The sequence below is a fragment of the Silurus aristotelis genome, assembly GCF_946808225.1.
Source record: "Silurus aristotelis genome assembly, chromosome: 3".
Lineage (NCBI taxonomy): Eukaryota > Metazoa > Chordata > Actinopteri > Siluriformes > Siluridae > Silurus > Silurus aristotelis.
The window spans coordinates 20,184,503-20,211,921 of NC_139576.1; the positions used below are offsets into that span (position 1 = coordinate 20,184,503).

The 27,419-nt window shown below is 41.5% G+C and overlaps 1 protein-coding gene across 2 annotated transcripts in view; it reads right to left on the reverse strand.

The window, feature by feature from the left end:
- Positions 1–11: 11 nt before the first annotated feature.
- The window catches only part of dync1i2a (dynein, cytoplasmic 1, intermediate chain 2a), a 31,509-nt gene continuing 4,101 nt past the window's right edge, over positions 12–27,419 (reverse strand). The window contains exons 4-17 of one of the 2 annotated variants that reach the window (XM_083536731.1): positions 25,043–25,133; positions 23,634–23,687; positions 23,061–23,176; positions 12,966–13,052; positions 10,880–11,042; positions 10,571–10,670; positions 9,354–9,479; positions 6,225–6,371; positions 5,707–5,820; positions 5,059–5,192; positions 3,386–3,530; positions 2,552–2,692; positions 2,322–2,447; positions 12–1,112 (exon numbers count right to left, since the gene is read on the reverse strand). In XM_083536731.1, coding sequence (XP_083392857.1) covers positions 999–1,112; positions 2,322–2,447; positions 2,552–2,692; positions 3,386–3,530; positions 5,059–5,192; positions 5,707–5,820; positions 6,225–6,371; positions 9,354–9,479; positions 10,571–10,670; positions 10,880–11,042; positions 12,966–13,052; positions 23,061–23,176; positions 23,634–23,687; positions 25,043–25,133 — 1,658 coding nt within the window. In that variant the 3' untranslated portion in view covers positions 12–998. The remainder of the gene's footprint in view (positions 1,113–2,321; positions 2,448–2,551; positions 2,693–3,385; positions 3,531–5,058; positions 5,193–5,706; positions 5,821–6,224; positions 6,372–9,353; positions 9,480–10,570; positions 10,671–10,879; positions 11,043–12,965; positions 13,053–23,060; positions 23,177–23,633; positions 23,688–25,042; positions 25,134–27,419) is intronic. The other variant, XM_083536732.1, reaches the window with a different exon arrangement.

The window sequence follows — 27,419 nt, forward strand, 5'->3', positions numbered from 1 at the left end:
AAACAGTGTGTGTTCAGAAAGAAGAATTTATCGAGTTGTACAAACATTCAAAGAGGCTAAAGAGAAGCACCAGTCATACGGGTTACAAATGGAACTGTAAAAGTGGAAGAAGACATTTATTATGCATCTCACTGCAAAATAAATGTAGTATATTTGTGAGAATAAAGACAACTCAATAACCAGAATTTAGAGTTAGACCTGGAGTAGAATTGTGGGAATCTTGGCTGTAGCTGCCCCACAATGCTACGCTAATCAGAAGTGCGTTCATAAATTCGGCATCGCTCCTATGATGTTCACTTTGGTGAGAAGACAACGAACGGCTTCGTTTTTAATGACAGAATGACAAATGCACAAAAACACCTGTTTTTTTTTGTGTGGAATTAATTGTCAGCCATTTTGAATACAGGCGATACGTGATACTGTCAAAAAACCTCAACACATCTTTGGTTTCTCATGTGGAGTGTTTTTATGCCCAGTGTTTGAAACTGCAGCACTTAGACAACTTTCTAGACATTAGGGTTTTAATTTTACAAACCTGCATCACAATGATGCTTTCATTTTAAAATTACAGCTGTGAATTAATGAATGCACTCAAGACTCCAGTCAGACAGCGAAATGAAAAGAACAGGCTCTGTGCAATACTTTATAATTGATTGACGTTTGAGATCCCTTCAAGTGGGATAAAGAGCTCGGGTGTAAATACCAGCAGGAGTAAAACTTTAAACTGTGTTTCTGATGGATTTCTACCTGACAATTTTAAGGCTCCCGGTACTGGAAGAGAATAGAAAACTGCTGGTTGCTGAACTTCATTATCATTCCCATCACTCTCACTACATTCTCATACTTACAGAAAAGGCAAAAGTTGTAAAATCATACAAAATTTTCGGATAAATGAGGTCTTCATAATCTTGGCATTGTCTTCTGCCTTGTGTGGATGCACATGCTTTTGAATTACTATTATTTGCTTTGTTTGTGGAATGGCACTGAATTTGTGATGATTAGGTCGGGATGCGCTGGGCCACGAGCTCCTCGGCATCCTCGCGGTTTTCGTTAATCTCTGCGAGTGTCCTGACGAAGCGTGTCCACTCGTCAGTCCGTGGCACGGCGATCTGCTGCAGAGGGAAAGACACAGTGAAGCAGAGACAACCTTCTGTAATCTGTCTAGAGAGTGTTCGCACAGGACTAAAGCCGCTTTCTAGTTCACTTCCTCTCTCATACAGTTTCACACACCCACACATCTCCAGCTCTTACTCTCTGATTTCTCTTCTAAACTCTAGTTCATCATATGCCCATTTCCCACATGTAACTATGTTTTGGACTCACTAATACAATGACACCAACATAGATTTTTTTCTTCTTTTTTTTTTTTTTACCTTTTTATACTCTGGGTTTTATGTAAGAACACTCGATGACGATGCTCCGTTTGCTCTCTCAGAATCACTCTGGTCCAAATAATTATAATGAGCTGTTCTTTTTACCACAAAAACACTAAAAGTATTCCGTCTTTAAAATGCCACAATGTTAAAAAAATTGTAACAAAGCTAAAAACTATCATCTTTGGCCTAATATATGTAAAAGACAGACAATCACACACACATATGGGTATCTTCCCCAATTTTTAAAAGGTGACAGCTGTACAGGATTCTGGATGCAAGTGTTCTGTAGCATGATATTACAGTTCATGAGAACTAAGAGGCCAAAACATGTCCCAGCATGATGTCTCTGTGCACAAAACACCAATTGCTCCTTCTGCCTGAAATCACTATCTGACTTCACTGATGCTCTTGTGGCTGAATGATAAAAAAGAAAAATTGTAATAAGATGTTCAACATGCATGTAAGCGGGCCTTCAATGTTAGTTTCGAAATACAGCTGGCCTAAACTACACCGAATATTGCATACACAAGAGAAAATATTCAACTGTAAGGGGGTTTTTAAACATTGGATTTATAATACGCAATCTCAACAGCAGTCGAATGAGTGTTAAGAGTCAAATAAAGTAATGGAGTTGCATTCTGAACATTAGCTAGCAGAGGCATGCATACGTTTGCTGTTGAAATGTTTAGTTGCTATTGGAGGGTTATAGTTGCTTTGAAGGAGAAAAGAGGGAAAGCAAAAAAACAATGGTTATGCAGAATTATTTGGGAAAGAATAGAAGGGATTTATTGGCCACTTGGCAGCAAGAATGACATAAATCCGAGGCCCTTTCTCAGTCCTGCTAAAAGGCTTTCTATTGCATCAACGCTGCTTACAATCCTTATAATCTAAAAACCAGCAAATTACAGTAAGAAATCCCAAATAAAGCCCTCCTAAGGTTCTTACCTCTCCAACATCATAAATGAGAACCTGTCCATCAGAGTCTCCCACAGCGATCTCTCGGCCTGTCTGTGCCCACCTCAGCCTATTCATAGCGGGACTCCCCTCCACTGTAATACTGGCAGTAGGAACCTATACAAAAGCAAAGCAAACAAACAAAAAAACATCAATTCTGGAGCACGCACAAAGTTGACCGATCCTGGGCCACCCTGTGTGTGTGTGTTCGTTCCAGAGACCTCGGTGTCATTGTTGAGGTTCCACAGGTCTAAATGTCCAACTCCATCCACACAAGCAAAGAGGGCAGGGTGAACAGGCGACCACATCACATCATACACGTAATCCGAGTTATCCTCGAACGAGTAGAGCGGCTTATTGTTCTACAGGACGCAAACACAGCAGAGAAACAGAATCAGTGGCTTGCACAAACACAACTAATCACAGTGTGAATGGAACCAAAATCACTTTTCCACGGCTGCTATTACTCGCTCTGTTTCCAGGCATTCAGAGACTGAACTTCGCCTGCTTTCACATGGTATATTTTTTTAACAGAACAGTCACAAGCCGGGGAGCTTTTTGTTTTTATGAGAAAAAGTTGCCAACACCGACACACACTGTACTCATAACAATCTTACCTGTCTTAGCTAGCGTCGGTGAACTATTTTAACCTTACTCACTATATTAGTATTTTAATGAATAATATTAGCTTAACTCTTTCAATAAGGAAGGTGCCATTATTTGACCTTTATTCGGAAATTAGAGAAGCAGTGCTTCCTGTGTGACTTTACTATGTAGCTACAGTGGCATGTCCACACATAAATCATTATTGTTAGTTAGACTGCAACACTGCTAGGCTGTCAGGATGTACAGTCGTACACGTTGCTTAGTCATGCTTCACTCCACACTGTGATCCAATTGTTCAGGTGATTATTTCACTTGGATTTTTCTTGACAAGTTTAACTCTTGGGGCGACAAAAACCAAAACGCTGGCAGTTCAGAAAATGAAATAGTACAATAATATTCTTAGACTTCTTTTCACTTATTAACATTTTGGTTATGGTATGTTGGGGTACCTTAGTGCTCCAGAGTTTGACGGTCCAGTCAAATGAAGAGGTGAGGAAGAGATGAGAGAAGTCAACAGCGCCGGCTGCTGTGTGACAATGGATTCCTGTAACTGGACCATGGTGGCCCTCAAACATCTCGCTGATACCTGCCTTACTGCTCCCAAACACACACACACACACACACACACACACACACACACACACACACACACACACACACACACACACACACACACACACACACACACACACACACACACACAAAAAACACAGGAAAAAAAACCCACTCATCAATATTCGTTCTATATCTGGTTCTTGTTTCTTACCATAAAACATTTATTAGAAGGAATTGACTACTGGACGTAAAAGGTCTCTCAACTGGACGCCTAAATCTAAACGCACACCGGTCTGTTGTACTTGTGGCACTATCGCCTGGTCATGATTACTCGAGCCAAGTATGATTATTTGGCAGTTGCACCGCTGTTAAATTCCACAATCATATGTTCCTGATGCATGACGAGGAATGCGAATTAGGTGCGTTTCCATCAGTGAGGATGAGGCAAATAAACACCCAAACACAAGGTTCCAATGTGAGGAGTAAACATGGAAAAAAGCCTGGCTGTCTAGACTTACTATTGGGCAGGTTCCTTTGTGTCAGGTCATATAAAGCCACATTTTTGACAGAGATGCCAATAGAAGATACTGATGCATGAATCCACTGCTCTGTTCTAAAGAGAAAGAGAGTCTTCCATATGCGTGCAGCAGTGTGTTCAACAGCTCTGGAGATCGTTATGCTCGAGGGAAAAGTACAGTTCCTAATTTCAGCATGTTTCAAAGCATTATTGAAAGCAACCTTACCAAACAGCACAGCTGTTATTTTCCCTATTTACCAAACGCTAATATTTTTTTTATCTTTGTTGTCTTCTATACAACTTTTTCAATAAAAGAAAGTGAGATAAGTAATTCTTTTAAATAAGCCAACAAATACAGTCTGGCACCAACAAAAAAAACCTTTATGAGAATGAACTATTAGCTCTCTTATGATCATAAACACTTTTCCACAATAAGTTATAAGTTCTTTTTCTGCACAAAAAAACAAGCACAATTGGTACACAAATAAAGCTTTCATATAGCTGCGCGCGTGTGTGCGCGTGTGCGCGTGTTTGTCTATGTGTACTCATTACTCTGAGAGGTAAATAGCCAGTGTGAGAGGTGCTTCTGTCTTATTAGCTGGGTTGAGATGGGAATATCATAATCATAGCATCATAAATGAAGTGGAAACACTGCAGCTCTCTCAATCACTGCTGAGCACAAACACACAGATGAACATCTCACTGACTAAACTGCTCTCGCTGGCTCCAAATACGGTTCCATCTACGCAAAGAAACCTTATCTGCTCGCCATACGGATAACTTCATGAATTCCCAGTTAACGGGAAAACGACTGCTTTTCCTTTTCTGTACTAACGACCTGGTAATTCCTCGGGGGATTATAATGCGTTTTCCACAAACATTTCACACTTCAACCAAAAAGCCACAAGAAACATCTGACGTGGGATTCGTTATTTCCACTAGGTGTGCGTGCGTGTGTTCATTTCCACTGATTTCCGGGCCATTCGAAATAGAAGCACGATCGGACGTGCGCTCTCGTCGCACACGATTTCGCACAATCGTGTGATTTACCTGCCGTGCCGGCAGGACGTGTAGACCGAGCCATCCTCGCTGCCAACCACAAAGTTATTGACGTCGCCCAGCGGGAACGACATGGAAGTGACCGCTACAGATTTGGACTGCTTAAACACCAACTCCATGCTGTCCTGAAGGAGAGACACCGAGTGTGACATCAGCACAAAACACACAGTACACACCTCCCCAAGGCACAGTAAACAACCTCCAGTAAATACCCTCTCCTGGCACTTTCTGCATGGATGAAGTCAATACAGCTAGCACTTTATATGCTTCACGTCTGACCTTGAGGTCTGGCAAACTTTATGGAATGATGGAGGTAATGCTATTCACACTTTAAATATATATAAGACAAGGGAACTGCCATTTAGCCCCCCCATTCCCCCTTCCCTGAAAAAAAAGTGCTGAGTCTTTAAAGAGCTGAGCAAACCGTGTGCCAAATACGGACGCATTTCCAAACCACTTCCCCTTGAGTGCATCCCTTAGGCCCCGATTTTGCACTAAGGCTCTTTCCTAAGCAATTACCATACTTCTCTGACTCAAACCTACAAGAATTATTTACATGGCCATATTCAGAGGTTTTTTGTTTGTTTCTTTGGAGCTATTAGTAATGCCAAAATAGAAAAAAAAAAGGAATTCTCGTACCTGAGGCTGGGACAACATGTCCAGACTCCACGAGCACATTTTACCATCAGTGGAGATGCTGATCAGGTTGTGAGCATTTTGGGTGCCGACGACATTCACACAGTAAACAGGATGCTACAAACAGAGACGGGATATACTCATGCAACACAGACGGCAACCAGAACAACTCTACTCGTCATCATCTGCTTTATGACTAATCAGCAGACATTGTTAAATAAATCTAACATGATTAGAAGGAATAGTATGCAATAGTGAGGGTTACATTTATTTCGTTGAATAATCCCACTGAACATACCGCGCACATGCTGCAGAAACTCTAGCACTACTTTTCTAATGACTTCTATGGTTCAGTGACAATGTGTAGTGAATTGGATCACATCCCTCCTCAAGACTGATTACATGGGACACATGGCTTAAATTACATTCTGTACATGCGATTCATGTTTCAGCTACTGTTGTAATCAACATGAATACATTCTCCTGCTTCACGGGGCTTTAGATGAGGTGGGTACTGTTACCGTGTGAGCAGCGGCTGAAAGTGGGGTCCTTTGCACCGGAGTTCGCTTGTTACTCCTATTGTCCCATAGCACGATCTGTCCTGAATACGTACCACCCACCACCAGGTTAGGGTGGAACTTCACAAACGCGGCGGACATCACTGCAGACTAGAGAGAATGAGAGAGCGAGAGGAAATGGTTGGAAGATGGATAGAATGAGAACACAGACTTGTTTTAGTGCACTGGAAGTATGTGATTGTAACACAATCCTATTTTTCAGTTCGGACTTGATTACTAATACACTTAATCTTCCACTAAGTGGGTAATGCTTTATATTAAGTTACCTTTAAACTAAGATTATACACTGCATGGACACAAACTTCAGCATTATTAAATTCCAGGAAATGTTTGGGGGGAAAAAAAAATTATGATGGGGCATTGGAACAAATATTCCATAAAGTAAACCATGATAAAACTTGCCTTGAAGAAAAATTACTGTGAACCAGAATAATCCCAATGTAGATCCCATTTTATTCCTTTAATACCATACTGATTTTATACAACTCTTAAACGTTATGCTTTTTATTCATTTAATGTTATAGAATACCTACACTATAGCAGCTATAAACAGTCATTCCCTCAACAATCTGTCTCTCGCTCTTCCTTTCACTCTGTCAAACTTAATAATAAAAGAAGCACAAACTCTGTTTATCTGTTCTGATAAAACACCGTAAGTGCAAATACTGGAGAAAGAAATGTTTAACATCTTTATTTCTAGACTATTAGCTTTAATATTTAGTAATCTAAATGTATTACTGTTAGAATTATAACTAGAACTTCGGTCAGATTTAGAAAGCGATCCATCAACTTCTGACCAATCAGATTCAAGAACTCAGCAGTGCTGTGATATATAGCAAGGTCAAATGAATGAACTGACATTCGTTTTGAGCATTGCTTCAAAATAGTATGATATTTAATCAGTTATTAAAACTGTTAATTGTATATAAAACGGCCACAGTTTTAAATCAAATAAAATTTTATTTGTCACATACACACACAGGGTATGACATGCAGTGAAATGCTTTTTTACGACGGTCCGGCATGAGGGAATAGGATGGGGAGAAAAATAAAACAAAGCAGATAAATAAAGTATGAAAACTATATAAAATATAAGATGTTTGACTTGACATTGACTTGTGTGACTAAAATAGTGAAATCTGGTGTGTGCATAAATGATTTGCAACTTCGCCAGTTAAATAAAAACGTTAATTGTGGGGTTTTTCGAATCTCTTATTTAACTCGCTGATGGGATAAATGGTTTATGTAAGCATTCATTTATTAATCTTATATGGTTTTTATATAAAACAATATAATTAATACAAACGTTGGTTATTAATGGTGTATTAATACTGAAATACTCAGTGTGCTCATGATAACTAGTGAACTACATGAAGTCGATTTATAGAGCCTTAATGGAATATGTTGCACTTCTACTAAAAGGAAATAGGAAGCTGTCATTTTTCTCCTGCTGTAACAGGCAAAACATTTTCCAACACTGAATGAGTAATATTTTTTTTGATGAACTATACATCGATGTGAAGAGCATCATTTGCATTGGAGGCGCACACATTTTCCTGAATGAATGGATGAGTGGTTGGGTAAGTGCATGCATGAGGGAATACGAGATAGCGCTGTTCTTTAAACTGGAAATCGTCCACCAGCACCACTAAGATTTTCAGTTACTGACTGGTTCAGCCAGATCAAACCCCCTACCTTATCCAATATTATAACCTGGCAGCATCGAATTAAACGGCGTCTTTAAATCCACTGAGAAATTTTTCCAACTTGGCAGTGGAAAATGTTCCTCTTTAGCTTTCACTGAATTGCGAAAAAAAAATTCCTAGTCTTTCTCTGTCAGTCATGTTCTCTCTCTCTCTCTCTCTCTCTCTCTCTCTCTCTCTCTCTCTCTCTCTCTCTCTCTCTCTCTCTCTCTCTCTCTCTCTCTCTCTCTCTCTCTCTCTCTCTCTCTCACACACACACACACACACACACAGGTGGAGAAAAACAAGTTCACACTTATGTATGTATGGAGTTTCCTGAGTGTGTGTAGTGTGTGAGCCATGCATCCGCTCTGAAGGCCAGCACATGTGGTTCTACTCAGTATGTCCACAGAACACTACCTCAGGGCGTACACACACACACACACACACACACACACACACACACACACACACACACACACACACACACACACACACACACACACACACACACACACACACACACACACACACACACACCACCCCCCCCCCCCCCCCCCCTAAATTTAGGAGTAAAACATGCATGCTAGAGCCAATGGAAATTTTAGCTCGAGTACTATAGCTCTCAAAATTTTAAGCTGGAGTATATTAACACAATTTCATTTAATTGCTTTATTTGTAAATATAAAAAATATACGAAAAAATATTCTCAGCTTCGAACAGATTTAGTTGGTCTTTGTATCTGCATTGTGATTTTTTATTACCCAAGCTGTTTCTTACAAATATAATTTATTTGAGACTCATTATTGCTCAGCTACAATATAATGGAAAGCTACTCTCCTTCAACGCAGTATCTGTGTTCACGTGTACTCTGACCGTTTTTGCACAAACACACACACATCACATTTGCTGTAATATGTGAGCTTTCTAACAATAGGTTGGCCGTATAGTGTGTGTGTGTTCATTTGTTGTTGTTTTTTGTATTAAATGGCAATTCTTTATGCCGGTAACAATGCAAGCCATGTTTTTCATTTTCTTTTCGGCATATTGCAATAATAATGTTTCTGAATATTAGTGCCATAATTAATCGTTTTGTTAACACTGTTTTTGTGTCTTTAGAAAGAGAGAGAAAAACAGACAGACAGAATATCAGCATGATGAAATCACAGAACTGTGCAGAGGGATGAGAGAAGAGGAAGAGTGGATGCCAGGAAATTTGGCAGCGGATCATGTTGGTCAGAGAAACAGCTACCTGTATGTGTGTGTGTGATGAAGGGGGTGTTAAAGGGTGTGTTCGTGTATGTGTGTGTTAGATGTTATTTCAGTCGGGTTGTTTGTATGTGGATATTTGTAGGGTGCTGATTTGAAAGGGTGGTACTTCCTCTTTTACCTGGCAGTGAAAGACATACTCGGGTGTAGTTTTCTTATACTTCATGTTCCAGACCAGCGCCACTCCATCAGGCTCATGCGGCGCCTCCTCGTTGTTGTTATAGGAGGCAACCAGCAGCTCAGGATACTGCGAACACAGAAAAAAAGCATAACTTGTAGTGCACACACACACACACACACACACACACACACACACACACACACACACTCCCCCGGGCACTTTTCCTCTTCCCTCCTGCTGTGGTGTGTGGGTGTGTGTGTGTGTGTCTGTGAGTGCCAGCCAGAACACGTCACTGCTTCAACAAGATTTATTACAGGGAAACTTTTCCTCAGCAGTGGTGACGGTAAATAAAGGCTTACATGCACCAGCAGCCGACTAGTAAATGAGCCACACCAGAGATGCACTGCCTCTGGCTACTTCTGAGACCTGCTTCACATTCAAATCTCAGCGAGACTTGTAATGCTCTGCAGAACCAAATCTTTAACCACATGCGAACCAAACAGTAAACTACTGCCTCTACTGATGCAAATGAAAAGATTCGGGTATGTCCAGAATACATTAGCACAGAAACATTACTACACAAATCTGCGCAGTGAGAAATGGTTTCGGCAACACGACTAGTGCCATAAGTCATTTACGTCCTACGTATCACACAGCAGAGCAGCACATGGAGGAACTTAATGCCACCTCGACCTGATTTGCCAAAACACCGATTTAGTGCCTCTGAAGAAACCGCAGCAGCTAAAACAATAATCCATGTCTGTTTAGATTGTACACTTTTACTAGAGGAATTGAAATTGAGAAAGCAGGAGAGCACACACTGAGGCGATTACGCATAACTAGATGCAGTGCCTGCAAGCTTCTGATCGAGCTTTTCACCTTGACGGTGCACAAGCAATTTGGGTACATAATCACTGAATAAATATGACATGTATCCAAGTTTAAACCTATTGACTGAGAAGATGCCAAATTCTGATTATGACCATTGAGTCACTGTGATCCAATGCAGTCCGAAGACTATTCCAAGAATCAGGAAATATTACATTACACAAATACAATTAAGGAGTAATAATGACAACAAAATGATTTATCAGTAAGCCTTAGACAGGCCAATGGAATGAAAACTAAACTTTATATGAAGTGGATCGAGCAAAACAGTCATTGTTTTACTTGTCAACAGTAAATTTAAGGCTGTATGGTTCTGAGAATATTGTTACCTGTGGTGACCAGTCCAGGCAAGTGACCACCCTGTGTTTGGACCAACGTTCATCTGTGAACTGTCTGGTCAGCGACAGCTTTGCTCCAGCCTGCATTTCACTACAACAAACACGAAGCAACACACATGTATGCACATTTGCATGAGGATGGATATAATCCCAGTAGGATTTCAGGTGGGAGTATGGAAAAGCTTTGGCTCATTGCGCAGTATGTACTACGCTTGCACACAAGTTTCATCATTAAAACAGCTGCCTCAACCCTTATGATGTAAAAGCAGTGGTAAAGTGTAGAAATTCTTAGTTCGTTACCCCTCCTTGTCCTCAAGGTCACGGCCACTGTAGTCAAAGAAAACATCTACATGTTCAGACAAAGCTCTCTCAACGATGCGTGTGCTGTGGTCAAAGAAGTCCATAAAATCCTCCGAGTGCAGGATCTGCAGCTTTTCCTCCTCAGTCAGTTCATGAGGGGGCACTAGAGAGAAAAGATAAAGCACTTTCCTTCTTTTCTGGTGAAAGACACTAAATATTCATACATACCATGATTAAAGTTGAAAACATTCAAATAAATGTCAGCAAATGCTAATAAAAACACCAGAGTACATATCTCAAAATTTTGTGAATTTTACATAAAGTCAGATGATTGGATCATGCCTCTAGACCAGGGGGCCCCAAACTACAGCCCACCCCCACATTTGGAACGGCCTGCTGAACAATGCCAGGGATATATTTTGAAAATTGAATCTTAAATATGTTTTACCCATATCATATCTGTATTTGCTTCCCGTGGGCTCACCACCTGCAGGAGGGACCGTAAGGGACGGTGCTGTGAGGATTGGGCAGCAGTCAAAGGCGGGGGCCTGCTTAGACTGCTGCCCCCGCGACCCGAATTACGGATAAGCGGGAGAAAATGAATGAATGAATGAATATCTGTATTTGATAATAAAATTTGCCTTTGAAACTAAAATGAGTTAGGCTTAGGCATTAGTTATTATTATAATAATAATGTCATGATTGTAATAATGCTTTTTTAATTGCTTATATACACCTCTTAATCATTTGTCTGTACCTGTATATGTCTGTGCATAACAAAATAATAAACTATTCTGGCATTTGTAGGTTTACTAATACTTTTATCATAAAATCATAAAATCTACACAACAATACCAGTGGTTATGCCGTCCCATGAAATTTTCTGTAGACTGACCTGGCCACCCAATCATAAAAAGGAAAAATGATGTGGCCCTCACAGAAAAAAGTTTGGGGACCACTGCTCTAGACAGTTGTCAAACTGTAGACTAATAACAAACCTCTATTTTATCTCCTAGATCCTAGAAAAGGTTTTATCTCGAAGCTTATATCTGTGCAGGAACGACATGTACTATATTTTTCAGTATTTAAACAGCACTGGTTAAAGTAGTAAATAACCTCTGTTCAAGGTTGTGTATGCTTTCATTACAGTGAAGCTTTTGTCTTGAACTAGATTATTTTTGTTTGAATGAACATCCAGTTCCTGGCTCAAAAGCCATATTATCGGATTGCAAATATTATTGGTAATTTTAATATTCAAGCAAATGTAATTTTGCCCTGCTGATGACACACATAGCTGTATACATTAGATTGCAAAAATATGGGGAAACCAGACCATCATACCCATACATGCCTGATGAAAACCCATTCTAAAGCTGGCTCTACATTTGCACATATAACAACCTGAAGGTTTTCCACTAGTTTTTGGACTTTATGATACCATATCTAAAAAAAGCCATTGCTATCCATCCCAGTGCAGGACAATTAAGATCTTTCAAACCAACCATGGCAAAGCATTTCTTTATAGAGCTTGCTTGGTGCATAGGGGCAAAGTCATGCTGAAGCAGGTTTGGGCTCAACCCCTTTTATTTCACTAAAGGTCAATTGTAATTCTTCAGCATTTAAAGATATTCTAGACAGTTTTCTGCTTTAAATTGTGTGCCTACGGTTTAGGGCAGACCTACATATGGTGAAGGTCAAATGCCCACCTACTTTTAGCTAAATGTGAATTGTTATTGCAGGAAAACCACATGACAAACGCTAGATTAACAATGTTGAGGAATATGTAATGGATATTTGATGCTGAATAAGTGAATACACAAAAAAATTTAATGCTTGAAAAGAACATTAACAAAGCAAATTCTAATCTTATTATGTTCTATATTAGTTACCAGTTTAGAGGAGTTTGTCCTTGTTGCTTATGGCTTGCTGGTTAAAAATCAAATCAAATTTGATCTTTTGTTAACAGTTCTTTAAGTATATTAAAAGTAAAATACAAACATAATAAAAAATTTAATTAAAATCAGTCAGTGCACAAATAGAGAACAATAAAGATAAATTGGGTGTGTGCATATTCTTTCAGACCTACCCTCTAATTCTTGTTCCTGAACTGATGTGTCCTTCTCCACCTCAGGAACTGCTTCTACAGGAGCCAGCTCTTCCTCCTCCTCTTCCACTGTAGATGTAAACCAGGCGATTAAATCTCACAACGCTTACACGGGGATGAACATTAGACCCATTAGAGAACATATAGCTTTTAAATAGAGACTTTCAAAACATTGTAATCATCTAAGACCATTGTGATGTTGACACATTTTTAATAGGTGATAAAAGATGAAATAATTTTCCTTAGTAAACGTATATTATTAGAAATAGTCATGTGGTTCAGTTAAAGTGATAAGAACACACTGTTGCTAGTAAACTGGGCAATATGATCTCAGCAAAATGTTGGTAATTTACACTTCTTGTCCACCAAACTTGGCTTTAACATACTGAGAAACAAACACTAGCCACAACTTTTTCACGATCAGGCAATATTGTATGGGTGTGTCGTTCAGATGAAACACGGCATCCTGTTTTAGTACACCTTAACACCGAAGCTCCTTTTTGACACTGTTTCCGAATTGTTATTGTGAAAACACTACCTCGGAGATGGAACAAAGCCTAGACAAATGCCTCAGTTAACCACCCTTTCATCACAATGTCACCTCTCCTATAGTTGCTCCTCTTTTCATCAGCAAGAAGACCATGTTAGAACACAGTCAGGGTCCTTCTTTCCCCTCAGCCCCTTAGTTAACGAGATACACTATTGTACAGGGAGTACACTTGTTAGCACCGTTATCCTCTTTGCCCTTTCGAATACATGGACAGACACAGTAACACATGCATACACACATCCCACACACGCAGAGCAGGAGGGCGGGCAGCAGGTGCCCTAAACCTCTACCATTGGCCGCGCCAGCTGACGGGTGGAGTGCGCGAGGCAGATGGCTCCGTCGGGATTGTGTGCGAGAGAGAGGTGGCATAAAGATGGCACTGAGTTTTTTTCTGCCTGACTGCCCCTTCTGTAGACTCTCTCCGGAACCACAAGCCTGTGCAATTACCAGAACGACAGGGGGTCCGACAACTACTATTCAAACCGCAAGGATGTGCAACAAAATACAGCTCGTGGCTCTGACCAGCTGGCAAGCTACACACTGCTCAAACAAAAGGTCAAGCTTTTCTCAAACACACAAATGCACATATACACACTTTCTAATCATCTGCAACAAGTCTGTTGTTATTGTAAACTGATGGGGGGGGGAATGTTAACATATGTCAAATACAGCAAAACTCAAAAGGACAATTAATTGCAGACATAGAATTCTGCAGGAATTAGTTATACTTTGTGTAAGTTATTATAAAGACTGCAGTAAAGGGCGAGATTGCCCTTCTCTGAGAAAATCGAATTCATAATGTCATCTGTCAGGTCTTCCATTAGGGATGTCTTCATCCCTCTTTCAAACAGGGTTCTGAGTGAGGGGAGGAAAGGAGGAGGGAGACCAGGAATGAAGAAAAAGGGGAGGGGAGGAAGGGGATTGTTCTGATGAGTTTACAGAGTCACGCTGATGACACAGGCCATCTCAATGCATTGGGCCCTTAGTCAGGCAAGGATAGAGCACAGAAGGGTAAAATCTTTCCTTTCAAGGGCCTCAATCAGGCTCAGACGAAAACAGTAATCAGTGTCTTTCAGTCCGGGGCCCAAGCGCATGCCGCAGCCCTTTCTCTGCCAGCCAGGCCCAAGCAATCAACCTGCCAGGCATTAGCAACGTTAAGACAATCTAGAAATAAAAAGTATAATGCACCTGCCAGCTAAAATGGCCATTTGGAGAAAAGCTAGTGATCCTGGTAACCCCACACGGCTAAGAGGGAGAGTAGTGGTACAAAGAAAATTAGAGATTGGGGATAGGAAGGTGGGGGAAACAGAACCGTTTAACAGAATTCACCCTGATGGCAGATCCCCTTCCCCATCGACACCTCATCTCAAAGCAACCCAATTATCGCTTTTGTATCATTTAAGGAATAAAAGCCTTTAGGAGGAATGGAGGGGGGAGGCAGAGGGACAGGGGGAGCAATCACCAGCTTTTGTGAATGGACAATATATTAATGCAAACACACCATGGGTCCAGAGGTTGTTCGAGTACAAGACTAATGCCCTTTGATCTGCAGTGCAGGTGCATGGGGTCTGTGTGAAACACAGACACAGAGAGGACCCTATAAACCTGACTTCCACATTTCTATATACCAAAAGAGAGGACTGAGCAAACAAACCACGGCTCTCTGCACTTGGCTTCCTAAATCAGACATTCAGGATTCTGATTATAGCAAGATGATAAATTGCTCAGGGCTAATGCAGAACGGGTATTCAGTATTGAACTGGCGCACAAAGAAGTGGGCTGTGAGCACTTCTGGACCATTGCAAGTTATGAAAACACAGTTTCTCATAAATAATGTCCACTTAAATATTCCCTCAGAAATGGATTTACCCTGGAATGTGAATTGTATATTTTGACTTTTACAACACGTTTGCAAAAATGTTCAGTGTAAAAGGAAAAATACAGAACATAAGGCAAATGAACATTTGTATATGTATATAGTTAGTTACATACACACTGTGCATACAAAAAGAAAATAAATATTATATCTCAGTGGTGGGCGGTCAGGGCCAGCAAGGCCTACTCTAATGGCCTAAATAAAATTTAAAGCACTGACCTACATTTACAACCTAAATTCTAATATTTGTTCTATGAAATTGTAATAATTTATTCCCAACAGTTTATTCTCTTCATTTTGTCTTAGTTTCTCTTGGCTGCACTGCTTCCAGTACGTGCATGTTAGATTTTTTGTCCAATCAGATTTCAGCCTTTATGCGCTGCCATGAAAATCTAATCTGCCCAGGGCCTTTAAAGTCTCTACTGCTGGCCTTTTTACCTTAGAGAATATTAGCAATGTGTGTTTCCTTAACCAATCAGATTTCAAATTCGCCTCACAGAATAGCATCAGTATTTCTTCCGTCCTCTGATTGGCTGGTTAGAGGGAAACTGTTACTGCCAAGTTTGACTGGCAAAACATGTCTGTAGCAAGCTGCACACAATAATACAGCCGAGTTAGACTTTCTTTTATGCCCACAATGGCTGACAAAGGAAGGAAAATTTATTTGGTTTCGGACATTCTTAAAAATCCATTTTAAAGAAAAGCTAGACATCGTGAGGAGGTCGGCCAACCCCGGAGCTAACTAGCTTGTCTCAGCCTGGGAAAGGGTTTGTTCTCCACTTTCAGACCAGTGAATATGAGCGGTACCACTGGATTACAGCCTCTGAGGAGCGGTGCAAATTATGAGTGTGTATCTCTGGTGAGCAGGTTGTATTTTATTCACATTTTTATCATGTTATTAGACAAATATTGATTCTGAACTGCTCCAGATGATGTACATGGCACAGTTGCGGTGGTAGTGTAGAGGTTTGGAGTCTTAACTGGCTTTCTTGCTTTAGCAAAATGTTTTTTACCCTCCATATGTAAAATGCCCCTCTCTCTGTAATGCCACGAGTTTGTATTGTATTGATGGTTTCTATAATTGTGACATGATAGTGGTGGTATTAAGCAGTGGATTATGTCAGGTAAGTCCTCACTGAAGGCCCAGGTACCAAATGCATGGCCTACCACTGATGTGTATGTATATATTACACACACACAGACACAGACACAGACACACACACACACACACACACACAATTCAGAAACAGAAATCTCTGGCATTATGGACACAGATTCACCTAAACTGGACTATTAAAAAATAGGAAAAAATCATCATCTGCTGTCATTTTTCTGTCTGACTTCCTAGTTTGGGTCACACATTTTCTGTGTTCTTAATTTTGATGTACACATTAACTAAAGCTCTTGACCTGTATCTTCATGGCCTTATAATTTGTGCTGCTAAATGTGCAAATTAGGGTACACGGGCCAAAGTTGGCCTCCGGTGACCTTTAAGTTGGCTGATATGCCATATATGAGAAGAGGAAAACAGGACATTTATATAAACTTTTGAAAATAAGGACAGCTTCTTGTCTAGCAATAGCGATCACTAAATAGCTTTATACGGTTCTTTACTCTATTGAACATTACATTCTATTTATAGCATTTGACAGAACAACTTACAACAACAACAACAACAGAGCAGTTGAGAGTCAAGGGCCTTGCTCAAGGGCCCAACAGGTTTGGTGGTGCTAGTATTTGAATTCATGACCTTCTGGTCCAAAGTCTTATGCCTTAACGAATGAGCTACCACTTGTCCAATAACTGTACAATAATTTGGGTTGTTCAATGTTTTCCATTTATTGGAAAAACCATATATAAACCATTATATAAACTATAAATGAGGGGAACCATGGAAACGTCAATTTAAATAAAAATATTGGTATAAAGCAGCATTTATTTTCAGCCCTCTGCCCACAATCAAGTTTGATTTTTGCTCCTTTATTTGAAAAACTTACCCCTAAGAAAAGAAAAATCTGAAATCTGTCAATACACTTACAATGTACACATGAATGAGGGCAGAAATTCAGCTTCAGCCCTAGCATACCTCGCAAAGTATGAATAAAACTTCCATGCACGTTTTACGTGCTGACAAAAAGATTCGCACTTATTAGTCATGATTGCTTATGTACCTAGATATTATGTGCTGAAGGGTGCATCCCACACATAATTCATTTTTTTTCATGATTGATTAAATACGTGTCTTTAAGGAGGATAATGCTCATGTAAATGATAAATTCAAGCTCAGACAATAAGTTTAATTTTGAAAAGCAGGCAGTTTTGTGGTTGGCAGTGGAGTGCTGGGTTAAGGGTGCCTGAGTTTTAAGAGAGGCCCTCGATGAAAGAGGCTTCTCACATGCCCTGGTGATTAAAATAGAGTAGTACTCCTCCTGTAGAGAGAGCGTGATTAAAACAATCACCTTTAATTAAAGTTCACATTTACAGAGAAAACGTTTAACAACCTCTGATGGTTGCAAAGCCCCTCGTTCCTAGAACAGAGCTCTGTTAAGCAGTTGGACTGTATAATCACATGAGGTGCAGCGACTACTTTTTAGAAGCACCACAATGCTGAGAAACTTCAATCGGAAAGACGTTCACTGGACGACTGGCAGTTTTATACATCCCAGGCATCGGATACTTCAAAAAAGCCATGAAAATAAAAAAAAATCTCCATTTGGGGTATTTAGGACAATTGTATCCCGTGAAGAGCATCTGCAGCCAAACAAATGCAGCCATTGTAGAAAATCTGTGCCTCGTGGTGCCTCTTGGAATTCGTGGTTCCCTTAAATCAACAAAGGGTTCTCAAAAACGACAGGAGTACAGTCAGGTCTCGTGAAGGCTGACGCTTTGAAAAAAGGACAATGAATATGAACTGAATGCCACAAAATCAAGAGCCTTGATCAGAACGTGTGCGTCAACCTAAACTGCAAGCAGCTGAGTAGGTGCGTGCAGCGCAGCAGATTCAGGGTCCTCTGCTTCTGTGGTGTACCACCCGCTGACCTTCAGAGCGCAGACCTTCACTACCTCTACAGCCCAAGACAAATCACTCAATCAGCCCGAGAGAGACAGAGAGAGATGGAGGGGGAGAGAGAGAGAGAGAGAGAGAGAGAGAGAGAAAGCCATCTCTCTGAGTGGCAGGGACAAGAGGCGTGAAAGCCTCTCAATGTCACCCAATGTGTTTAGTTACGTGCCTGAACGAGAAAGCAAAAGAGTTGATGAAATGATTACATAGTGCAGGAGGAAAAGATGGAAGCAGAGGTGGAGGGAGATTTTGGTGTGGTGTTGTCTGCAGATATTGGCACTGTTAAACACACTTTTACGATGCCATGGAAAGACTCTGTACACTTTAACAAGGACAAAGAGGAAAGAGAATATAAAGAGCGGAAAAAAAGAGCAAGGTGAAAGAGACTGGTAGGAAATTTAGAAAAATCTTTCAAAAACTCCTTTTGACCCTCTCATTGTTCACAGTAAACATAATTTCTCTCTCTCGCTCCCATACACACGCACAAGAAATATTCATTCCATATTACCACACTCAGTAGACAACATCATTCAACCTTATTTCATTCCTGCAAAGTATTAGACCTGTTCAGTGCATAAACAAAAATCAGAAAATTCAAATCCCACCTGATCCCAATCCAACACCGGTGCATCTCTGTTTAGACTAAATCTAAAGAGCCTCGCACAAGTCTAAATGTCTACAGTAGATATTAGACAGACCACAACAAAAAAAAACAGTAATGTTAAAACCATTCACGCAGAGTGTGCGTATTTTATCCCTGCACCTCCACCTTCCAGCATGCCACGAGGTGCAACCTAAAGATCAGAACAAACTAGATGTGGAATGGAGCTTTTTTCTTTTCTTTTTTTTTTTTAAAGACTTGTGCACAACCCCCATAAAAGCTACAAGCTGCAATTACATCCATATTGACATTCATCAGATGCTTTAGCAAGCCATGGCACACTTCATCATATCATCCCTCGGTCTCCTGTTCTCCTTCTCCCACCCCCTCACTCTTTCTGTATCACTCTCCTTCATGTCATGCCTGTTTTTCCCCCATCCAAAATGCAAATTGGCCTTGTGTTCAGTAAGAAAGACATAAGGCAAGCATAAGAGGTCTATATGTGTGTGTGTGTGTGTGTGTGTGTGTGTGACACACACGCGTAGGCAGACACACACACGGCGTAGGCAGACACACACACGGCGTAGGCAGACACACACACGGCGTAGGCAGACACACACACGGCGTAGGCAGACACACACACGGCGTAGGCAGACACACACAGATGCAGGCAGACACACACACACACACACACAGACACACATACACAGGCAGGCAGGCAGACAGACACAAACGCAGGCAGACAGACACAAACGCAGGCAGACAGACACAAACGCAGGCAGACAGACACAAACGCAGGCAGACAGACAGGCAGACACACTCATAAGCAGACAGACACACAGGCAGGCAGACAGACGCAGACACAGGCAGACAGGCAGACAGACGCAGACACACACACACACAGGCAGACAGACGCAGACACACACACACACAGGCAGACAGACGCAGACACACACACACACAGGCAGACAGACGCAGACACACACACACAGGCAGACAGACGCAGACACACACACACAGGCAGACAGACGCAGACACACACACACAGGCAGACAGACGCAGACACACACACAGGCAGACAGACGCACACACACACACAGGCAGACAGACAGACGCACACACACACACACAGGCAGACAGACAGACGCACACACACACACACAGGCAGACAGACAGACGCACACACACACAGGCAGACAGACAGACACACACACACACAGGCAGACAGACAGACACACACACACACAGGCAGACAGACAGACACACACACACACACACACACACAGGCAGACAGACAGACACACACACACACACACACACAGGCAGACAGACAGACACACACACACACACACACAGGCAGACAGACAGACACACACACACACACACACAGGCAGACAGACAGACACACACACACACACACAGGCAGACAGACAGACACACACACACACACACAGGCAGACAGACAGACACACACACACACACACAGGCAGACAGACAGACACACACACACACACACAGGCAGACAGACAGACAGACACACACACACACACACACAGGCAGACAGACACACACACACACACACAGGCAGACAGACACACACACACACACACAGGCAGACAGACACACACACACACACACACACACACACACACAGGCAGACAGACACACACACACACAGGCAGACAGACACACACACACACAGGCAGACAGACACACACACACACACACAGGCAGACAGACACACACACACACACACACAGGCAGACAGACACACACACACACACAGGCAGACAGACACACACACACACACACAGGCAGACAGACACACACACACACAGGCAGACAGACACACACACACACACACAGGCAGACAGACACACACACACACACACACACACAGGCAGACAGACACACACACACACACAGGCAGACAGACACACACACACACAGGCAGACACACACACACACACACACACACAGGCAGACAGACACACACACACACACAGGCAGACAGACACACACACACACAGGCAGACAGACACACACACACACACACACAGGCAGACAGACACACACACACACACACACAGGCAGACAGACACACACACACACACAGGCAGACAGACACACACACACACACACAGGCAGACAGACACACACACACACAGGCAGACAGACACACACACACACACACAGGCAGACAGACACACACACACACACACACACACAGGCAGACAGACACACACACACACACAGGCAGACAGACACACACACACACACAGGCAGACAGACACACACACACACACACAGGCAGACAGACACACACACACACACACACAGGCAGACAGACACACACACACACACACACAGGCAGACAGACACACACACACACACACACAGGCAGACAGACACACACACACACACACGCAGGCAGACAGACACACACACACACACACACACGCAGGCAGACAGACACACACACACACACACGCAGGCAGACAGACACACACACACACGCAGGCAGACAGACACACACACACACGCAGGCAGACAGACAGACACACACACACACGCAGGCAGACAGACAGACACACACACACACGCAGGCAGACAGACAGACACACACACACACGCAGGCAGACAGACAGACACACACACACACGCAGGCAGACAGACAGACACACACACGCAGGCAGACAGACAGACACACACACGCAGGCAGACAGACAGACACACACACGCAGGCAGACAGACACACACACACACGCAGGCAGACAGACACACACACACACGCAGGCAGACAGACACACACACACACACAGGCAGACAGACACACACACACACACAGGCAGACAGACACACACACACACACAGGCAGACAGACACACACACACACACACACACAGGCAGACAGACACACACACACACACACACACAGGCAGACAGACACACACACACACACAGGCAGACAGACACACACACACACAGGCAGACAGACACACACACACACACAGGCAGACAGACACACACACACACACAGGCAGACAGACACACACACACACAGGCAGACAGACACACACACACAGGCAGACAGACACACACACACAGGCAGACAGACACACACACACAGGCAGACAGACACACACACACAGGCAGACAGACACACACACACAGGCAGACAGACACGCAGGCAGACAGACAAACACGCAGGCAGACAGACAAACACGCAGGCAGACAGACAGACACGCAGGCAGACAGACAAACACGCAGGCAGACAGACAAACACGCAGGCAGACAGACAAACACGCAGGCAGACAGACAGACACACACGCAGGCAGACACATGCAGGCAAGCAGACACACTCACATGCAGACATGAAGATAAACACGTATGGAGGAACAGACAGACAGACAGACATATGCAGGCATGCTCTCAGACACACACACACACACACACACACACACACACACACACACACACACACACACACACACACACACACACACAGATTCTCAGGAAGCGACACCAGACACATTTAATCTGATCAGAGAGATTTGGGTCTCTCTCACAAACATCACCACACTGACTGGCATGTCATCACAAGTTACCTCTGCAACTACCAGCATGCTGAATTTACCTGCACACACACACACACTGGGTAAACAAATAAAGAGTGTGGAAAACATATGGTGCTGATGCTTGCAGTTTTCAATGAAAACCAGCTCATTAGCCTGTGTGTGTTTAATCATTACATTATAGAACACTGGAAGCTCTGATTATAAAATCAGTATGGAAACGTAAAAGGTATACGCATTTCTGCAAAAAAAGCAACACCTCTGAACACTGTTGGTGCTGAAAATCCAAAAAAATAAAAATAAATAAACATAAACATCCCTCTAAATACGAAGGATAAACGTGATGTTCTAACAGCAGACACGTGGGCAGCAAGGACACATCTGCCATCAAGTGTTTTCATGGTCAGAACTCACCCTCTTTCTGCTCATTTGTGGTGGGGGTCTGAGTCTCCTTGCAGTAAGACACCACCTCTTTGGGCGGGAAGTCCACCTGAGTCACCTTCGCGATGCTCAGCTTCGCCGGGCCTCGCCTGCGGGTGGGAACAAACGTGGCAGAGAAACAAACAAATAAACAGACAGACAGAAAGGCAGACGAACCCAAATCAACAAATGAGAAAGCCAGCCAGCCAGTCAGAAATAAGTAAGAGCACAGCGCCAAAGCCAAACATTCGCACAACCATCACATAATGGCACTACTGCCTCACTTGTTCTTTCGGGAAACATCTATGTTTTATCAGCAACACATGGGATTACCAAGAAACACGTGTGGCTCAGAGAATTACTTGGTCCCGCACCTAAACAAGACCAGAATTAGAAGCCAATCAAGCAGCCTACTCAGTACAGGATGATGCAGGAAATGATCGACCACGAGACCAGATAATTCCCTTTGAGCTAATCTAACCTATATAACTTAGAATGATCAGTAAAAGCAAGCAGAAAGAAGAAGAAAAAGGAAAATGAAGAGAGAAATAAAGGAAAATGCAGTACCCCAGCTCAGAGTGAAGCAGTAATGTAGAAGGATCAGAGTCCCAGTGGAGAGTCCTGTTAGTATCGCAGCAACGGCCAGTGTTATTGAAAGAGAGAATATTTAAAAGAGGCTCATTAGCATGGTTAGAGAAACAGTTCACACCAATTATTAACACGCTCTCGCTACAACAGTTAGAACTGAGAACACGTCTTTACGTTTCGTTAAATAGACCCTTCGATAACGCATAACATTAACTGCACGGTTATAACGGCATGATGTATTAGCGTTAAAGAAATCGAGTTGTGTATGCATTACCATATATTTTACTCCTGAATGCAGAGTGTACACCTTTAAAAAAAAAAAAAAGAAAAAAAAAAGAAAAAAAAAAAAGGAAATCATGCCTGATGTGATTCATGCCTCGCATGAAATAAGTTCGCTCTCCCTCCCAGAAGCTACCGGTCAGCTTTGTCACAGACTCGCACATGACTCAGAAGTGAGTAGCAGATCTTCCTACGTGGGGGGGTTTGTATGTGGCAGCATGTGGCAAAGGAGGATGTACATGAGTCGGATGTGCGAGTGTGCATTTGTGGTTAGAAAAATGGCCTCCATGTGTATAGGAAGCGGTAGCAGAGGGAAATGAGTGGACATGGAAGGCCTTGGGCTGGAAAGTACCTCCTCCAGGGCTGTATTCACACGTGTGTGTGTGTGTGTGTGTGTGTGTGTGTGTGTGTGTGTGTGTGTGTTCGTATAGGGGGTTAGTGTTTCAAAACGTCTGTTTAGAGTCCCAAACTTTAATCAGGGGTTAAAGAGTCCCCCAGGCAGCTCACAACCAATCAGATTGTTACGTGAGCTATTTGTACTATAACTAAAAATGGCACAAGCTTCTATTTCTGATCATTCCCAAATAAACATAATTGGTCTGTGTCACCAGTGTCAACCGAGAGAAGCACTTTGCTTCACTGGAAGTATATTAGACTACATGTGAACTGGGAATGTGTTCGGTCTTTTAAACAGTGGTAATGAAAACCTTGTAAAATAAACAGCGATGACGTTAAAATCTGATTAACTCCTGGAATAAATACTAAGTATCGGACAATCCGTGAAACTGTGATGAAAAACAGCTTAAAACTACAGAAGACAACAAATTTCACCTCCGCTTCCACGTGGCACTTTTTTTTTTTCTTCATTTAGAGGCGAAGGCGGTAATAGAATGAAGCAGCGAAGACAAACGTTCTGCCTGTTCCAACCTGTACACTAAACTCCACACAAAGCCTTTAAACAACATAAACATTTGACTGTGCCTTTGGTGCACAGACAGACTGTCTGTCGCTCATGCAATCCCACAATCATCAACGTCTTCAGCACTATCAATTACATAAAGAGAGAGAAAGTGAAAAAGAGAAAAGGAGAATGCTGGAGGTGATTATACCTGGGGCCTGTGGTGCCGTCTCCGGAATCCTGGCTACCTGCTTCGCTCGGGGTACTTGCCGATTTGGCCGTGGGAGACAAGGGCCCGGGAGCTAAGGGACAATTCAGACAGCAGTTTTATGTACACAAAAGCATGGAGGCAAACCTGGGGACTAATAAAAGTTATTGTAAAATCAAATACAAAAAAAATAATAATAATAAAAAGTTGCTTAAGATTTTTAATAAATAATAATAATAATAAAGATATTACACCATTTATTTAAATACAAAAAAATAAAAATACACTAGTACATATAAAAAAACAAATAAATAAGTCAGTATGTATATGAGTGGGAGATTATTGTTACACAATGCAATTGAGCTTATGTTTATATGCATCTGTCAGTTGTGCTTGTACAAAATGCGCACGTGCAGAAAAGGGTCAAGTGCAATGATACATTATATTTCAGATGTGTGTGAATTTTTTTTCCATTTACGCTTTGATGCGTAATTAAATTACGGTGTGTATGTACATTTTCAGCATCAGAACCATGCTGAATGTGATTCAGAAACACAAAAATGATTATTTGTTTACTCACTTAAAATCGCTCTCCATAATTTCAAACAAAAGCCGAAAGTTCAGGGCCAAATAGAGTAGAGTAAATACATAAATTATACTTTGTGGTTTTTAAATCATATTGGAAACAAACATGGTGATTTTTAAACAATGAAGTTTCTAAACGTGTCTTTATAATATAGTTAGCATCCGTAGCCACACAGCGTTCACTGCGGATAAATGCATCGTGTACTTTAGTGTAACCTGGAGTACTTCTGCCCCCTAGCGTCTGCTGTGAGTAATACAGCAAATAACAATGCCTGTAATGGTTTAATAGCGTCACTGTTAATTACTGTTATATTGTTTAATGCATATCTTCACTGTAAAAAGAGCATGTTTTTGCTTTGTTTGCAATTACTGATGTTTTTAAGACAATAATATCTATTCAATAAGACTATCCAGACATCTTAAAAGTATGCTACTTAACTGATAATGAAGGTCGTTTATGATAAGACAAGACTTTAAAGAAGACTGTATTGGTCCCAATTAAAAATGATGCTGTCTGTATGCCCAAGTTTATCAATTCATCTATTGACATATCTATTAGTGTGCGTTTGTGTGGAACACGTACAGACCTGTGCTCTTCACAAGTCACGTAACAAATACAAGATATTTTGGTGTAAGAATTCAAAATAATCGTTCATGCGATCACTTCATAACAGTTTAATGTACATAGACTGCACACATGTAGTTGATTAAAATAAACGGGTTTAACTAAATTTAGACCAATTGCACGACGCTGTGTTGATTCAAAATAGATGTAAATAATAATAATCATAACAACACCTTAACGTTGACATTTATTTTCTTCCTTACTTTAGTTCAATGGCCACTTTCCAATGTTTATTTAATTCTCCATCCCAGAGCCTCTAGTGCATGTGGAAAATGAACTAAAATATACTTATATAAAAAACTAAAGAAACTAGGTTTCATTAAGAAATCGTTGAATGACAAAACTAGCAGTTTTCCGTTTTGAGTAAAAATAAAAAAAAATAAAAAAATAAAAAAATAAAATAAAAAAAAGAATACCAATAAATAAATTGAAAAAAAGGAGGAGGGTCAAACCAACCAGACTTCCAGAACATAACGAGTGTCATGTACACATTGTCATTACATTGGGAAGGAAAAAAGGCGGTTACTAGTCAAAATGTATTTGCAAGCATTAGAGAGCATATATCCATTATTTATTATTGTTTAGTTGCCCTGATAAACTGGGTAGATAGTTTGTTGCTCTGCTCTGAAGTCAGAATGCAGAATATTAGGGTTTGTACAAAAGATTAAAAAAAAAACAGGCATTTTGGTCACTCTTAAAGCTGCATACATGTTTTCTCTTAAAACTTTACACCAGTGATCCCCAACCCCCGTGGGTCAATTGGTACCGGGCTGCACAGAAAGAATGCATACATTATTTTTATTTATTATCTGATTCTTATTTATTTTAGAAAATAACCGGATTCTCTTGGCCTCATCTGTCTATGACTCACTCTTGATGCATGTCGAGATGCTTCCCTCGGTCACATGTCTTACCTCTATTTGCTACCTTCTTAAAGGGGCTGCTCCAGCCGGATCACATAATACATTACTGCTAAATTCAAACCCCCAAGCAAAAAAGGTTGAGGACAACTGACTTAGACCATCTGACCTGATATTATAGGACACCTGACTTTACCAGCCATGTGTTTTTCTTTTTCCAAACTGTTACCACTCATGAGCAGGTTTGTGTGAATAGACATGTTATAATGAGTAAGAAATCCAAAAGCAGTTTAGAGAAATAGAACAAAAA